Raw genomic sequence first — 18,778 nt, 5'->3', positions numbered from 1 at the left:
GGGGGTCCATTGGTAGCGACTGATGTAGCAATGGACACTTAGATGGTGAGGGCATTGGTTGAGACAGATGTAGGAGCCGAGGCTGGAGGCTTGACATAATAAATGGTGTCTTGAGTTAGAAAGAACATCCAGTTGTAGTTGAGCTTCATGACGAAATTTTCTGGAACCTCAGGTGTGCCGGTAAGAAGTGAGATTTCTGATCCCTCAATCCCTGACAAACAGTTTCAATTGTGACTGTTGAACGTTTGCCACGCCTAATGCTGAAAATGAAACGGTTGTGTGTATGGGGAAGGAGTACCAAAAAAGTTCGATAGAATTATTATAGAAAGACACTTGGCAGTTTTTTATTGATTTTTGACATAACAAACACAGAAAATGCACCATACAGGTGCTGCGTTGCTGTCAATAATTCCCTATACTTATGGAATTATTTGAATTCAGGGGCCTTCTTGGGAGTTTTTGGGGTATCGTTTATGAGGTTTTGGACATTTATGAGAGGTTTAGTTTGGGTGGTTTTTAGTAGCTGCTTTTAAAGCAGTTTGATCCATACTTAGGAGTTTATTATCATTAGTTTTCAAAATTTTTTAAAAGAACAAAATTACATATATGCCCATATATAAAATATGTAGATATGTGTGAAAAATATGGAGTAAACGTGTACGTGACTTAGTGAAATTTTTAATTTCTTGTATGATTTATTTATTTATTTATTTTTTACTCATAAGCGATATTTACTTAGTAATTTTGAATAAATATTAATTTTGAACTAAAGAAGTGAAATATTTATTTCTAATTAAAATTTTAATTTATAAGTAGTTTTTTTACTTATAAGTAAATTTTACAGTTATAAGCTAATTTTGTACTTATATGTAATTTTTACATAACTTTTTTACTCATATCTTTTTTTATTTTATAAGTGAATATTTATTTTATTAGTAGTACTTTTTACTTAACGGGTGATTTTTTATTTCTTATTTTATTTTTACATAAAAGTGAATTTTGGTCTTGTAAGTGATTTTTTATTTATAAGTAAAATTTTAGTTATAAAATATATTTCTTTGCTATTATATATTTTATTTATAAGCAGTTTTTGTAAATATTATTGAATTTTTTTCTTGTAAAATAATTGTTTTAGAGAGGGTAAAATTGAAAGAGATTTTGAAAAACAGCCAAAAAACCACCTATTTGGTGGGTTGAGAAGTACAACTCAAATTACAATATAATGGTTTTGGGTAGTTTTTAAATCACCCAAGACCAGTGCCCTAAAGGCTAACAAGCATGAGTGCTCCTTAACCTCTCCGGAGCTACCAAAAAATGTTCAAAACCCGTTAAAAAAACTCCCAAGCATACACTTATTAGGGTATATAGGGATTTGCCAAAAATTGGAAAAAGAGGTCTTTCTTTTTCTTTCCCCGAACTTGGTCCTCAGACAATTTCCTCTTATTTTATATCTTATTATATTATGTGTATGACCATACCTTATAACCATAAAGCTCTTCTTAGGATGTAATAAAACAGTAATAGAACCATCTATCAGAGTATTACCTTACGAACAATGAGTCCTCTAAATTTTTATTATAAAAAGCCCATGTTGTGCACTCAGTGAATAGTTTCTATTTAAATTCTTAAGGCTCATTATCATTGTTGGACCTTCAGCTAATGGGACGTTGGTCTATGGTTTATCTTCTCCGATTAGCTTAGGCTTTACTCTTTACTCTTTACTCAAACACCACAATCTTTTGCTCTATGAAGTTCTGCTTTGTCATTCCTGCTAATTGATTCCTTTAAGGCTGTATGTTATCCACTCTTTGACACAGTTCAGTCAGATCTTTTTGCTGATCTCTTAGAGATGATGACTAGGATGACAATTTGGGCACTTAAAGATGCTAAATTTGCAATCTTCACTTCTGCCTAAATGGATCCTTATAATTATAAAACTTTCCAACCTTCTAATATTCTATCTGATATTCCAGGTTTTTTTCTACCAATAGCTTAAAGCTTTTTAATCTTTCAAAAAGCTCAAGGCATAACATTTTGGGTGACCTTTTATGGGATAGTTAATTTGGTTTGCAATATTTACGTACATAGGTTTCTAAACAGCAATACCATCTGCAGGAGTTTTACCAGCTATGCTTCCACTGCCCATGGCAGCTCTTGTCAGCTTAACCATTACTTTCAAACTTGATAAGAGCTTGGAGTACATCCACGCTGTTGCTGGACCTGCTTTGGAGAACTGTGCTGCGAGTTGTGCATGGCCTAGCATGCCTATAATTTGTTCTTTGTGGGCCCAAAAAGTTCATAGCTGGCATGATTTTATCATTGTATCTTGTTCGAACTCTGTTTTCAGACAGAATGGGGAAGCTGTTTCTCAGCTTTTGCGGAGTTGCTTTACCTCATTTCTTGGATCATTCCATCCTGCGACCTCATTATTGTCAACTGGAAAAAGTGTAAATCGTCTCTTGGGTAACTTCATCTCAGGCCGAGGCTTTCAACCCCCTGTAGCGCCTGGGTTTCTGTATCTTCGGTCTTGTCGCACAATACGCCATATCCAACATGTGAATAATGTGATTGTAGGTCTTGTAGCTGAGTTTTCACGCAACTCAGCTATGCAATGGGCAAGAACAGGCTCTCCACTTTTGAAATCTGGTCAACCATCTTTAGCTGTCGCTGCTTCCCAGGCAAAGGAGGTGGCCACACTTGGTGCAAGTCTCTTATGCGTAGCAGGTGGGCTCCGCCTAGTCCAAGAGTTATACGAAGAAACTCTGCCTACTTGGTTGCTCTCTGCAGGAAAAGGAAAATGGGGTGAGGCGAGAGCAGTATGCCAGATATTGGAAGGATATGCAATGGCGTATTTGTTGGTTTTATCTGGGGCTTTCGTATGGGGCGTTGGTGCCAAAAGACCTTCACGGGGACTTTCTAGAAGATCTAGTATTGTTGGTACCCACATGGACTTTATAGCCGGTGTGCTCAATGGTAACTTATTGCTTGAATGTGATCCGATCACCTGGAAAGCTTATGTCTCTTGTTTGGTGGGTTTAACTGTGAGTTTTGCGCCCATATGGATTCAGGAAGTGAAGCCTGAGACGTTGAGGATATTGGCTAAGGGATTAAGAGGATGGCACGAGAGTGAACTTGCTCTAGCTCTCCTTGAAAGAGGTGGGACAGCAACTATGGGATTAGTGGCCGAAATGCTGCTCAATTCTGTCCTGGACAATTGATGCTCCTTCCCAAATGTACAGTCATATCCTTGAAAGCAAGGGTAGGTGTTCATCTATAACTTGCTTCAACAATGACAGTTTTATATTTAAACAAGAGGGCTTCTTACCGATTTTTCCATGAAATTTGGAGAAAATATTTCCTGTTAAATATCCTTGATATATTATTATGAAAATGTACTAGAAGTCTTAACCCTTTAAAGGGAACTTAGACGTTATGCATTGTTGCGTTTATTATAATATTTATTACTACCTCCGTCCTATAAAGATATACTTGTTTTTATTTTTACACAGACTAAGAAAATGTAATTAATATAGTTGGAAATATAATTTTTCTTACATTTTTCCTAATATATCCATGCATTAAGTAACGATTTAAATAGAATTAGTTTTTATTTGTTGATAACAAGGTACATTAAATATAAGTATATTAAAAAGTTAAAAAAAAAATCTATAATTTTAATAAGGAAATTGACGTATAATTTGGCCATTATGTATAATTTGATTCGTATTCCATGATTGTTCCTTAGCTCATTGGCCAAAGGTTGCATTCTTAGCAATCATGTCCATTTGCTCAGACTCGACTAGTGGAGATNTCCATGATTGTTCCTTAGCTCATTGGCCAAAGGTTGCATTCTTAGCAATCATGTCCATTTGCTCAGACTCGACTAGTGGAGATACGACTTGAGTTGTTGCGGTTCTCAATCTTCCTACAAAAGTTGCAAAATGGTTCAACATATAAAAATCTTAAGTTGGAATCTCATTGGACTCTGATGGAGTAATGTATACGTTGTTCTAATGAATGTACCATTGATGTACATGTTGGATTCAGATGAAGATTAAATTGCTACAAAAGTGAGAGATTGAGCATTTAGCTGTCAAAAATTAAAGCTTGAGGACCCATTATTAAAACACCCTTAAGTTGAGGATCTTTTCTGCAATTTTCTCTCTCAATAGAAAGCCATGCAAGTTTACACGGATAATTACCGGAACAAGATTTGAGAAATACTGAAAACAAATTTGACCCGGCCACCTTAATTGAACTTCTCTTTTTCTCAAATTATTTAATTATAAATTGTTCAAACTTATGTAGAAAGAATTTGAAAAATGGGAAAGAGCCAAAGCAATAAAACAAAACGAAAAGCTGTAAATTTTGATTTCGTCGAAACCTTAATGTCTAATGTCAAATTCTTTCTGTTATGGCTCCGCCTACCAACGCGGAAGATTTGTACTATAGCGGGAATAGGGGCGGACCCACATGGGGTCATGTGGGGTCAAAATTTTGCCCCTGTATTTTTTTTTTTTTACAATCTACTTTTATGTACTCGTCGGGATGTCAAATGAAGTTAAAATATTACATTTTTAATACCATTTCGAAGTACTCATGACTTAGTTTTTAACTCATTAATGGCATGCGAAGTAGTCAACTATAACAAAAGTTACATGTTAAAGTAGGGTGTTTGAAACTAGTATTTTGAGAATTTAGATAATATCTTAACTTGAAAAATTTGTTTGCGATTATGTGCTATCTGAATCCACAAATCGTCTATGCCATGTAAAAGTTTGTTTCGAAAACTACATCGTTTTCATATCGAATGGTTCAAACGGATATCGAAAATAGTTAAATATGTATCAAACGTACGCCTCAGAAAAGACGTCTAACTCATTTTTTCTTTTAAAAAATTCAATTAATTATTATTTTTGCACGATAAATTTTTCAATATAATTTATATCGTTTTATTCGGAAGTCTTACATGAAATATGACATAAATTTTTTAGAGTCGTTACGGATTAAATGCAATTTGAATTAATTTCGAATTATATTTGCTTTAAATTTGAATTTCATTTACTTCTTGAACTAAACTTGAATTTTATTTCAATTCATTTAATTTCTATATTCAATTTAATTTACTCAATGTTAGCTCAGCATTTGTCAATGAAATGATAAACAAAAGTAAACAACTAGCAAAACTTATTTAATAATATTAATAATGATGTAATTATACGACATTTTCAAAGTGTCAAAATACATATAAACTTATTTTCATTGATATTATATTGTTTATTAAAAAATTATTTTTAAAATTTTGATCCCACAATACCAAAGGTCTGGATCCGCCCCTGGCGAGAATTAAAGATTAATGGCTACAAACACGTTTTGGTGGATAAATCGCGTTTTGACAAATTATGTAGCGTTTATTCATGCAAATTACACTTCATCAAATTCTATGCATAAATAAATACACGAATAATGCTATTTATCTATAGAGTGATGATCATCTTTAGTTTACATGATAACAGAATCATTGTCATCTTCATTCGATAATATATGAGTGATCTTATTTACAAATAAACAGATGAATAATAGTACTGTATATCCATCTTCGGTTTGCAGGTGACTTCTTGTATTATTTCTTGAATATATGGAGCTTGCTTCATAACGGGCAACGTTATAGTATTAAATTGACGAGTAACCAATTTTTATTGGAGTAATGTTATTTAGTGGTCGTAGGGTGTATCTAGGCCTGTTCAATGATATTAATATGCATTTTAATTCATTGAACAAGTTTAGGTAGGGGCCTCGTCTGTCCCTGAACTAGGATTTGATAGCTTCCTAATAACCCGAGATGAGATTAGACCCAAGAATTCATCCCAAGCACGATCCATGAATTTGAGGATTTGTTAATAGATTTCAGCATACAGTTTCAAAAAAGATGTTACATAAAAATTGGCAAACTACATCGGAGACATTATAGTTATGAACATAGAAGAGGGGAAAATGGCTTGATACAAATGCGATCTAGGATAATTACGAAGGCCATTACAAGCTCTGGCTCCATACCAGGTTGCACCATTAGAGTAAACACGTCGTTGCTTAACACAAGAGTCGCATTTACTGTTTTTCTCGATATCTTAGCCACCACCTCGCCGGTGGCGCCTCTGGTGATCTTGCAACTCCGTCGTCCAAATGATCCCTCGATTTTGAAATCTGGTGGCGCTGTTTGGTTGCTTTCATCTATGTGGATTTCTGCCTCGGATGCACTCGTGTGAATTAGATTTGAGGAAGGTCTTCTCATCGTGAATAGCCTCGACGGCGTCGCATTCTTCGAACAATCGAGTTCGCCTCTGTATCCATTCCACTGATTCTTCATGCTCAATGCCTGCACACAAATTCCTAGGGTTAATTTTGGTTTTCTCGATCTCGTAAATTAACATGCACATGAATGAATATATGCACTGATGTATATACCTTTGGTTTCACCGTCAATAGAGGCTTCCCCGATCCGTCCATGAGAAGCAGTCCGCCAGCAGCGGCGAAACACCTATTTCTGGCGTAATTCTCCACCCGGAAAGCCAATTTGCCGCGGTGATCAAAAACTGTAAATCCATCAGTTCCTTGGAAATTCATGGTGGATCTCTTCCACAAAGTGAAGAGAGAGGGCGGACTTGGAGGATGAGAATCTCCCGGCGAGAACTTTTCGGTCGGATGAATCCTGGACATGGATATTTGCAAAAATTACGAGAAATCTTAAGCTTTCTCAAATTTGGCGATGAAAATGGTGGTGGTGTTGGGTTTTCTCAATATAAACGACGAGGTAAAGTTCCATCCTATAATATATTAAAATGAAGAGATCAACTACCCTATTATAGAGCCCTCTTTAATATTTTATTGTCGATAAACTCTTTTTCGTCTCGTCATAACAAACTCTTTTCCGTCTGGTCTTAACATTTTAAAATGAAATTTCAAATTTCGACAGTAATTTTTAAAATGAAGAACACTACATATGTCATAATTAAATCAATTACTTTTAAAATTGTCTCTTTCAAATTTATAATTTATAGGAAGAAAGGTAGAAAGAAGAGAATTAATGTGCGTGGAAAGGTAGACCCAAGTTTGGTTGTCTTAAATGTCTTGTTATACTTAGTGCTTAACTAATCACTTCGTAGGACCCCCACCCCTACATTTTAATAATTCTTTTTATTTTAATTTTTTTCCTTTCTCGTGTGAAAAAAATATATATAATAAATTTGTCTTTTTTTGTTTAAAGAATGAAATATATATCCCAATCACATGCATTTCCAACTCGACTCCTGGTTAGTTTTTCTTAATTTAGGTTAATGACGTCAGTAAAATGATAAAAAAATTATTCTTTTAATATTTTATATATATTATATATGCATTTTTTAATTTTTTTTTTTTGTTAAATCCGTCGGTAACTATCTTTGACTTTAATAAAAATGAAAAATATTTTACATTGAGAATATGTCGCTATATACATCGAGAGTTTGCATAACTGTTAAGTGTGTTTTTATTTGGTAGCCCAAATAGATAATTTATCCTTTGTTTTAGTGTTATTCTAAAGATTCATTAAGAACGTGAAAAACCAGTTCAAAGAATAAAGATGAATGTAATTTGAATCTTTAATTAATTGAAGTTAGAGAATATGTTGAAAATGATAGGTTACCAATATTATTGAATAATGCTATTAACCTTTTTGTGGTTATAACTTCAGTCTATATGATGATAGGTGATAGGTTAAATAAAAAATGAAAATCATTTCGTGTCACATTATTGTCGTATAGACTGGAATTATGATTCCAGTAAAGTTAAATAGCATTACTTAATAATCTTTGAAATATTACCATTTGATTGACTTGCCCATATTTTGGGACTTCCAAGTATGAACAAGTTTGGAATTCTGTGTGATTGATTAAACTAGCTAGTAAACCATGTGTGTGCTTATACCACCTATGAATAACATGGTCTGTTCGAATATTCAAACTCGTCTTGATTGCATTGTCAATCTACTAAATTAACAAGTCATATATTCGTAGATACTCGAAATTTATATATAATAGACTAAGAATTAGTGAAAATAGATCGAGCAAATTCACGAAGAAGCCTCTTAACTCTTAAGACATAATGAAATTTGAATCATCAATCGTTCCATTTGGAGTGTTGCACCATATATGATAACAAATAATACAATATCGATTCACATTCATACTGTAACAGCATGCCCTTGTGACAACGCCCAAAGGCAATGAATACATAATGGTTGACGTATTGAGAAAAAGCTTTTGAATTTTCGCTATACTTAGTGCAAGGAAAATGCTTGTCATACATTATCATTTACAGATTGATAGGGTGGTAATAAATTGAATTAAAACTACTAAGATCTCTTCACCACTTAAATGATTGTGCTTATATAATGTGGGTTAATGACAAAAAGAAATTAAGAGAATTTCTTTTTCTTTTTTATTTGTTTGATGAGATTTTGATTCAATCAAATTTCGTCACATCATACACTACAAAAAAATGAGCTACACTGACCAAAGGTTTAACGACTAATAAATCTTGGTTGCTAAAAGACACAATTAGTGACCAACAAATGGTTCATAGAGGTTTTGATCCGGTAAAATTGGACTAATTTTGTTATGCTCCATTGCGATTTGCGACCAATCCTTGGTCGTTGATCCAGCGAATCAGAGACCATACATTTGATTAGTTGTTAAAGGTAGGGCAAGAAAAAAGAGCCAAAATTTCCCAGAGAAGGAAAACCACTCCAACGATAGGAATTACATACTAAAGAATCCAATGTTGCTGATGACCTATGTTTTGTTAATAAAATTACTTAATTAAATAACAGTTTTATAAACCAAATTCGAAAAGAGAAGTCCGATTAAAAAAAATTAAAAAAAGAAAGAAAAAAACCCACAAAAGGAAGAAAAATATATATATTAAAAAACTGCAAAATAGAGTTTGGACAGTTTGTCAGAGCTTAATATGTATTGTACTGGAAAACTTCAAATCGAGCTAATACCACATTATATAATAGCATTTTCAACGTGAATTTTCATATTGCTTATTGATTAATATTATGAAATAATTATATAGTAAATTTATTAACTGCTAAACTATTGAATCCATAAAAAATATAATAGTTAAAATATTCTAACATACTTATTAGGTTTCTGAATAAATTTTGATATTTTAATAAAATATAAACTAAAGAAATTATTAATAGCATGAATTATATTTAGCATAGCTGAGTTGTTGGACTTATCCACCAAGGGACTCGTAGAATTTCTGTAAATAGCGTTGGGAGAAATCTACCAAAGTTAGACAAATAAAATAAAATCCACATTCCACACATTAAAAGAAATACTTCGAGGAATATATATATTAAAATCTTTTAAAAGAAGTCGACGAACTCTTCTATGCTCTCCTATCAACCAGAGTGCCAATGAGTTTCTGTTGTTCATCGAGGAGGGTCCTCTTCTTGTCTTCCATTTCTTCGATGCGTGCTTGGGCAACTTGTATTGCTGCACTTATTGTCTCATCTCCAGCGTAAAAATGCGGATCACGGTACGTATTTAGCCATTGCTCCCAAAAGAGCTTTTGCTTTTCTACCTTTTGTAATTCTTGTCGAATACTTTTAAGTCTTTCATTTCTTTCACTATCCATTGCTTAAACAACTTTATTATTATTATTATTATTATTATTATTATTATTATTATTATTATTATTATTATTATTATTATTATTATTATTATTATTATGTCTACTTTTAAATCCTTGTCACCCTTCACCGCGTAGAGATTGAAATTATCTTCTATCATTGGAGGCCTTTAACCCTTTTATTAAATTTTGAAGCAGATTATGTAATGAATGATTATAAACTTTATTCTAAATCATTTCGTACTAATTATCAAATATTTAATATTAAGTTCATTAAGATGTTGCGAATAAGAAATTAATTAATAATTGTTAAATATAAAATTAAATACTAAATATTAAGTTCTTAAAAAATTATAAATAAAATATTTTATATACTTATTAGATTTTTGAATAAATAAATAAATTTTGAGTATATTTTTCTTTAATATTATTCAATGCAATTTGATATGTAATTTAATAAATAATTTTTAGTTATATTTTCCTTTAATATTGCTCGATAGAATTTTATTACTTACTGTTATAATGCAAATGAATTATTAATGGGAGAAGTATAAGGAAAAAGAATCTCTACCCCTTGAGACTCTAATACATTGTTATTTTTCAATGACTGGTATTAAACCCCCGTTTAGCCCCCATTTTGTAGTGTTGAAAATGGGCGGAGTAGTATTTTTTTGAAAAATAAGTGATTAAAAAAGAAGGAAAATTTTTCAATTTATGTGTAAGATAATTTTATGGAAGAATGTGTGGTTGAAAATATGAGAGAGAAAAATATAATATAATGTAATAAAAATTAATGAGGGCCAAACGAGGGCTAAAACAATAGTTTAGGTGACACTAATATGACTTTAAGTTAGAGGTATAATTAGATGAATCATTTAATTCTATATTTCGTTCGGTCATCATTTATTGTCATATATATAATGATATTGTAGCATTAATGGTGTTAGATAGTATTTTTCTTTTCAAATATTTGATATTTAAATCCCAGAAATATCATTTTCCATTTCACTTTTATGTTGACGAAATACTTATTGACATCTTATGAATTAGCCAATGGACTCTTTTACTCTCTCTAGTCATTGAGAATAACGACATTCACAATGAGTTCTTATTTATTGAAGACGGCTATTGAAGACGTCATGTCTTCCGCCCTATCCCCAACCCGGGACAGGGAGAATTATTCTTTTTAATTAGCTTCATCTTCTGTGAGTTGGAGGTCTACAGCAATTCTATAGGTACATAATTTGACTTTCATAATTTATATAGAAGACATTTAGTAGCAATCTATTGAATAATGGCAAAATAAAATAAATAAATAAATCAAACCGGATGTTGTCACACCTACATCTCGTGCAATTTACCCTCTTGGGGCATAGTTTAGTGGTGCAAAGGATAGGAGTGAGGTTATCTCACGCCTTATTGACAGCCGCAGTGTGGGGGTCCGATTCGTGAGACATGGAATTGGACTCCTTGTAAGCGCAGTGTACAGACAGTTCTTGTTCCCTGCTCTGATGGGACACATCCCGCAACTTACCTCCCTCATTAAGCTCTAGGGGTGGGGCGAGGAGCCCTCAAAATTGGGGTTCAACCTACATCTTGTGCAATTTTGTGAAGTATTTTTATGTACAAACAAATTAAATGTATATTCTTATTCTATTTAAATAACATTTGATAATCAAATCAGTGATTACTATAATTTATGGTGGAATCATCCTATAGTCAAACCTATTCTAGTCAAATATCACTTTTGCAATACGTGGATTAACCAATATTTATTTAGAGGCCCATTTTAGTTTCTCCAAGCACACTTACGTGTATGTATGTATACCCCAACGCAGTATACATAATTATAATCATGTTTTAGTAATTCACATAAATCTATTTAGCACAAACTGTATTTTTAAGCAATTTTTTTTTTTTAAATTATTGGGTTCCTTTGTTTATGGTAATTAACAACTAGAAATTTGTCACCCAAATGAATAGTTATATGATTGTGAGTTTTATTCATATGAGGATATAAGCAAGTATTATTTATTTTATAATAAAACAATTTATTTGTTAGAAAATCATGATTTTTATTTGTATTGAATTTCTGTTGCCTTACAAATAGTTTGGCTTATGGAATTTAGAAGTTAGTTATCTTGTTTATATGCGAAAAGAAATTTGATGAAATCATTATGGGTCAAAAGTGATTTTGACAATAAGTTTCACTTTTAAATTTCTATAGATCATGAGTACTTTCTAATTTACATGTTGGGTCGTAATAATAATAATTATTTTATCTTAAAGAATAAGGATATGGATTTTTGGGATATATATTATTATTAGATTTTAATTGAATGGTAATGACCTACTATAATTGGCAAATAGACTTCGTGGATGGCTAAGAACATCTTCATTTGTAATCCTAAAAGTGAATTGTTAAGGATTTCAGATAAGTAAACCTCCCCTACGTTTTCACGCGTATATCATTTGATTAAATGTATAAATGTGTTATCTTATTTGTCATTATGATAACTTGATTATTATGTTTTATATCATTAATATTTCTCATTACATATTTATACATGCTAATACATCAAAAAGCATACATGAAGTTTCGAGAAATAAAAGCTTTCAAATGTTAATGAGTCAATGAATGTTTTAAAAAGATATATATTCCGAATCTTTTTATTACGAAGTATATGTTTATGCCATAAAAATTGTCAGAGGGAAATGGGCTGTGAGGGATCGACGCACCTAACTAATGTTCAAGGATAATATTAATGCTAATCGTTTTGTGGTACGATTTGACTTGATCTTATTCCAAATAATAATTGCCCACTGTATTTTGATTAGTTAAACGATAAACCAATTAAGCTCATGAAATCAATGTTAAGTTTTTAAAGAAATGAAATGAATGTGATACATATTGAGATATGCTTTTATTTTAAAGTTATTCATATACACATTATAAGTATATGTTATATGCATGAAGTTTGCTTACTGAACGTTAGTTCATTCCATTTAATCCTTCCCCATTTCAAATGATGAAGGCAATGATTCAAGACAACTACTTGTAGTGCGATGAATTCAGTACTAATACATTTCAATATTGACTTTATTTATGAACATAACGTGTAGAAAACTTTTACAATTAATTAAAAAATAACAATAAAATTAAATGTTAACTTTATTTTCGAAAAAAAGTCAATGATGTTCACTGTATTAAAGAAATGAAATGATAATACTTCTAAATCCAGGTATCTAGATTTGAGGGTGTTACATCTCGAGTCCCTTTATCAAACAAGGACCTAAAAAATTCTATCTATAACTATGTGAGTCCGTTAACCCTTTTATTCATTTTTATTTTTAAATTATTGAATAACCTTTATTGCATTTGTTTTCTTAATTATCCAAATATATAATATTAAAGTCCATTGATATTAAAATGTTGAGAGTTTAACATTGAATAATCATTTAATTATCAAGTAAATTTAAAATCTCAAATTTTAAGTAATTAAACAGTTATAAGTAAAACGTTAGTTCTTAGGTTTTTAAATATATTTTTTTTTTCATAAATTACAAATTACAAATAATAATAATAATAATAATAATAATAATAATAATAATAATAATAATAATAATAATAATAATCTTCATTTTAGAATTTATTAAGTTTTATGTTTTTAATTTTTTGAATAGTAATGAAATTAATGTTTTAATAAGTTTCATATTGATTTTAGTAAGGCTAAGCTAGTCACTGATATTTATGTTTGTTTCATATAATTAGCCTCCATTTTAAAACTACCCTATTGGAGAGAAGACTCATTTGAAAACTTCATGGATTGACGCTAATCAAATTAGACAATTTTCTAGCTATAAGGATATTAACTTGGTAAACAGTGCCTCAAATTGTATAGTTTGGTGACTAATGGAGAAAAAAACTATAGTTCAATTACCAACATATTATGCTATTATTTCGAACAAAGTATATTTACAAATTTGATTGACAAAATAAGTGTTGGCAAAATTTAAATCGTTGATTTTCAATGATTTAAAAATCTGTTTTTGAAATAATTGGTATAGATATTATTTTGTCGACCGACTTTGTAAATCAATATTTTATATATAGTATAACTCATTATCAATGTGTATAAAACCTTAAAGTTTGGATGATTAATTTGGAAAAAATTAATTTCATGACCAAACTAACTTTTTCAATCGGAAAAAGTCCTTCTCAATTTCAATTACAATAAAATAGATGAGTACGTGTATGACATAAATTATTACACAAATATCTGTGAAGTTTTTAAATTTTGACTTTACTCTTTTTAAAACACTACTCTTTCGAAAAATTAATTTTAAAATTTTGATTGCTCGATTTTTGGCTTTAAACGTAAGGAATTGATCGGTTGAACTTCGAGAGCTCTAATACTATATATATTGAATTTTGGGTTCCATTTAAAAAGTCAATTTCTTAGAAGAATAACTCAAGCTCCTTTAGTATGTGGAGTAGTAATTTATACTTTCTTGATGTGCTTTCATATTTCATGGATGAATTACTAGACTTGCTTTGTGAACTTGGAAGCTTACGAATTTAACAGTGGCTTTCACTGATGGTGGTAAAAGGTCTAGGATGAAGGATGTTCGCTTTTTCCATTTTCCTTTTAATTAAATCTTTTTTTTTAATTCTGAATTTTGTATTTTTTTAAAAAAAATTGATAAATAATATAAAAAATAATATTTTTACCCTTTGAATTTTCAAATATTCTAGTAAAATTACTTACATACTAACGGATTAATAAATTAAAACCATCAATTTGGATGAATCTCGCTAATTATCAAAAGTTGGGGACGTAATTGTAAGAAAAAATGTTGAAAATGAGGTTACAGAAGAAGTGAAAGGTGGTAGATGTTTACTACTATTTACCTCTCCTTTTATTTCTTTAAGTTTATATTTTCTATAATAATTCATGCATTCTTTTTTTATCGTTATAATTCATGCATTCTTAGTTGAAGAGCAGAAATTGTAAAGAAGCAATAGCGGAGCCAACATTCGACGAGGGGCTCTTCGGGCGTGCTAGCTCCACCGGAGTTTGCAATGGTTGTTGGCCCCCTGGGTGGAATTTACAGAGGCAGTCGATGGAAAAAGAAAAACAGAGGAAGATTGAAAATTGCTTTGATGTTTTGGGCTTGTTTAAGTTTTGGGCCTCTTTTTTTAAAAAAATAAAATGAGGTCCAAATCCCAAATATGAACCCCACGGTTAGTTGAAAATCCAATTGAAAAAATAGATTTCATTTGTAATTTGCAAACGCTTGTTCTTCCCGACGAGTGAGGCTGGGATTGCAAACCAACGGGCAACGAACAATCGAACTAAGTGAGACTGTAGACTGATTTGTCTGTGAGAGAAGAAAATATAAGAAGGGTAATTGTTCTTTTCCTGTTTGGTTGTTTGGTCATTTGGAGTTTCTGAAATCTACTTATTGATTATCTAACAACTTATGATATAGAACTGCCCAGAGTTAGATGGGCGCTTCCCGATTCCTACTTGGATGTCTAGAATAAGGATTATGGAGGTATGAACCTCCATTGTGTTTTTGCATGTGTTTGGTTGTTAGTGTTCATTTTTCTTTGTGGTAGTTGGGAGAAACTTTATTGCTTATCACCATAACACGTGTAGGATGCTTATTAGTTGTATATCCTATTTTATACTAGAAATCTCCCTTACACCTAACATAATTAAAACAATCCATTTTTACTAAGACTTCAGTCTCCAACTGGTTCATTCAATTTTTGGTTACTGAGAGGTGTTATCGTGTACTTAAATGATACGTATGCACTTTTGATTGGGCAGGATTTATTACTTTCTCCATTGTGTCGGTGAACTTTGGGTTCGTGTTTGTTGCATTTTATATTGTGCATGGGTAATGTGTGTTACTGTTACTAAATCCTAGGATCGTGTTTATGCTGAGTTCTATAAAATCTTGACAAATGGTTACTAGCAGTTATTAATTTATGGATCAACTGTATGGTCTTAGAGTAGATGTAGTGATGGACTGAACAGATTGTCTACAAAAAGTTCATACAATTGATAATACATAGTCATTATTATTATTATTATTATTGGGATTCAATTGAATGACTTGAATGTGGATGTTAACTAATGCGAAATGTTATTGTAATGTTCTTACCTCTAGAAAGATAGGAAAACCAACTCTTTTCGGGGTTCTGAATTTTGTCAATAGAGAAGTCTTGCAAACCATGATATTTATGTTGCAGTTCTTCCTTCTGTTGTCTCTCAAGGCCCCCTTCATCATGGACCATTTGTGCTGCTAATCCGTGTGGGAAACACTCTTTAGTTGAATTTGGTTATTTGTGCTTTGCATTATGTAAAAAGGCAAATAGAAGGGGAAAGAGATAAAAAGACAAATATTAGAATTGAAAAATTTTAGTCGTGTAAATGGTCCACGGTCAAGATTCGCCCTAACTGAACTTTGGTCCTGAATTTGCCATTGCTAAAAAGGTTGTAAAGATTTAAAAAGCTAAAGAAAAGTAAGTTGTCAAGTGTTGAGACTAAAGAAACAGTGAAGTAAAGTTTTTCTTGTATTCGATAGGAGAATAATTAGAATGACCAATATCATGAAGATCGAGACTGCAAATGTATTGTAAAATTATATTTTATGAGCATTATTTTCTTTTCTTATTTAACTATAGTAAACCAAACATGCAAACTTCCATTTTTATAATTTGATGTGATGGCCATGAATGAATTAGAAAAGCTGCCACAGTTGGTTAATAAATATTTTAAATTCTTAGAAGAAAAAATCAATGTTAAGTAATGTTTCAATAATAAAAACAATAATTTTAAAAATAATGCGCATGGCACCAGGGGCGGACCCAAGATTGTTTTTCAGTGGGGGCGAAACAAAATAAATAAATAAACTGTGAAAGCAAAAGAATAAAAGAGCCAAAATGAAAACACAAAAAGAATGACAAAAAGAACATTTTGAGAATCGAAATCGAAACTTCCTAGTTCCTACATTTGAAGCAATAATAACCACTGGACCAGATGCCCAACATTTGTCTTAACATTTTTCTCAAGATATTTGAAATTTCAATGGGGGCAACTGCTTCCCCTGGGCCCTTAATGGGTCTGCCCCTGCATGGCACGATGGCTAGTATACCACAAAAGTAGAATCCAAAATTGTTTTTCACTAAACAGTGGGCTCGCGATTATCCAAACTAGTCAACTGTTATTAGAACTTCAATAAGAAGTAAATCTATGCAGTTAATTAACAATCTCTGACTCGAACAAGCTGTAAATAGTGTTAGTGTGTCAAGTATGGACTCAATATACATTTACCATGTTAAATGGACTATAAAGAATGTGTATATATGTTGAACTCAATAATATTTAACAAGTATTTATAGTCCATTTAATGTTGTCAAAAAATCATATCATTCTCGGTAGGGATTAAATCTAAATTTTTATCAAATTCAAAATCAACGATTAATTTTAACTACTTTCATAGGATTCACAAATTTATAACCAGATATTTCATTAAATTTTATCAAAATCTGCTAAAAATTTGATTTTAATTTCCATCAAATAAGGCCGTCAGAATAGTCGATTCTACTATAAAAATTATATTATATAAGAATGGAAAATTAGGAGTTGTTGAAAACGTGGAGGAGGTAAAATGACATTGAGCTGCCCCCAAGTCCAAGTCAGCCATCCTCAAACTATTCTATTGTATTAAGGAAAGAAGAAGAAAATTACACCAAATTTATATTAGTAATGACAATGATATAAACCATTTAACACAATTTCAACATGTATGACATTATGGTTTACATTTTCAACCAGAATGAGTGGCCATGAGTTCGACCATTGAGAAAGAAATCAAGAAACCAGCAGCCATATCATTCTTGATGCCGGCGAGTTTTTGTCATCTCTTCCATGTCGCATCATATAATTACGAAAACCAGTAATAGGAAGCATAGAAGCAGTTGCTTTCTGGGTTGTTTTGGATTTTCAGTTAAGGATGATGAGAAAAAGATCTCTGCCGGCGGCGACGGTGAAAAGGACAAATATGGTGGCCAAAGAATTTTCCGGCCGTACTGGTTTACAAGAATGAAAAAATCATCTGCTAAAACTGTTCCAATGAACAGCTCCAACTTTGCACCAAAGTTGAGGTCAAGCAAGAAAATTCATGTTCCTAAGGAAGATAAGAATTCGTATGCTATAAATGATCAGCTTCCGGCCACCGCCGGTGGCAGCGGAAATAATCTGAATATGGTTATGGCGGCAGAACCTGATCAAATTCGCCTACACAAATCTACTGAGGTATAAGTGTGTGCGTGTATATATATATCCAATTTTCATCTCTAGATGGAGTTAGGATCTGTTTGGCAAGACATTTATTTTTATTTCTGCTTCTACTTTATGTATAAAAGCTTTATGAAAAAATTACTTGTGACAACTTATTGAAAAAACTCTTCTAACAAAGTACTTTTCACAAATATTCAAACTGAAAAATAATTTTTTAATTTCAAAATTAACTTTTGGCTTTTCAAAAAGCTCGACAAATGGGCCTTGAGTTTTGACTTAACAAAATTTAATGGGAAGTTGTCATTGTTACTTCAGGCCACGACGGACAACGGCGGTGAGCACATCATCCTTAAAAAGACTAAAACTTTGGGTGCAGAAAATGAGACGATTAGGAACAATACAAGCCGATCAACAAGGAAGAAGCTGTCAAAATCAATGCCTGAACAGGGAATTTACGGTCGTGAGTCAATTGAAAATCATGCCAAATTTGGGTCACTCATTGGGATATCAGTTCTAATGGTAATACTTGGAATTATGTTACTTTGGGGCAAATTATGTGCCATTCTTTGCGCGGCCATTTGGTTTTATTGCATTTCTAGTTTTCGAGCACAACAAAGAAATGAATTCAACACGAAAAAAGGTTCATCCAAGGAGTTTGATGAATCAAATGTAAAGGAGCATAATAAGAAAGTTGTGTTACAAGGATTTCTCGAGAGATCAAATCAATGTAAGTAAATTCGTCAACTTTTTGACATTTTGTTAGTGTGATTTGGGTATGGTCTTTA

General features: G+C 31.7%; 3 protein-coding genes across 5 annotated transcripts in view; 2 read left to right on the top strand and 1 right to left on the bottom strand.

Moving 5' to 3' along the window:
* The window catches only part of LOC111403014 (mediator of RNA polymerase II transcription subunit 33A-like), a 14,378-nt gene extending 10,911 nt beyond the window's left edge, over positions 1–3,467 (top strand). For 2 of the 3 annotated variants that reach the window (XM_023031355.1, XM_023031356.1), the window contains one exon: positions 2,116–3,467. In XM_023031355.1, the coding sequence (XP_022887123.1) occupies positions 2,116–3,218 (1,103 nt within the window). In that variant the 3' untranslated portion in view covers positions 3,219–3,467. Of the gene's footprint in view, positions 1–2,088 lie in introns of all 3 variants that reach the window. The other variant, XM_023031357.1, reaches the window with a different exon arrangement.
* Positions 3,468–5,881: 2,414 nt separating this feature from the next.
* Positions 5,882–6,900, bottom strand: LOC111404845 (protein LURP-one-related 8-like). Its single transcript, XM_023033582.1, has 2 exons — positions 6,466–6,900; positions 5,882–6,376 (listed from the first exon to the last, which is right to left on the bottom strand). The coding sequence occupies exons 1-2, from the start codon at positions 6,715–6,717 to the stop codon at positions 5,972–5,974; spliced, it is 657 nt and encodes a 218-aa protein (XP_022889350.1). The 5' UTR covers positions 6,718–6,900; the 3' UTR covers positions 5,882–5,971.
* A 10,556-nt stretch (positions 6,901–17,456) lies between these two features.
* LOC111404844 (uncharacterized protein At5g23160-like) lies at positions 17,457–18,778 on the top strand. Its single transcript, XM_023033581.1, has 2 exons — positions 17,457–18,008; positions 18,309–18,778. The coding sequence occupies exons 1-2, from the start codon at positions 17,622–17,624 to the stop codon at positions 18,726–18,728; spliced, it is 807 nt and encodes a 268-aa protein (XP_022889349.1). The 5' UTR covers positions 17,457–17,621; the 3' UTR covers positions 18,729–18,778.

This window comes from Olea europaea, chromosome 11, assembly GCF_002742605.1.
Source record: "Olea europaea var. sylvestris chromosome 11, O_europaea_v1, whole genome shotgun sequence".
Classification (NCBI taxonomy): domain Eukaryota; kingdom Viridiplantae; phylum Streptophyta; class Magnoliopsida; order Lamiales; family Oleaceae; genus Olea; species Olea europaea.
Note: the sequence above shows the minus strand (reverse complement) of the source record. Positions and strands in the feature narration are given on the sequence as shown.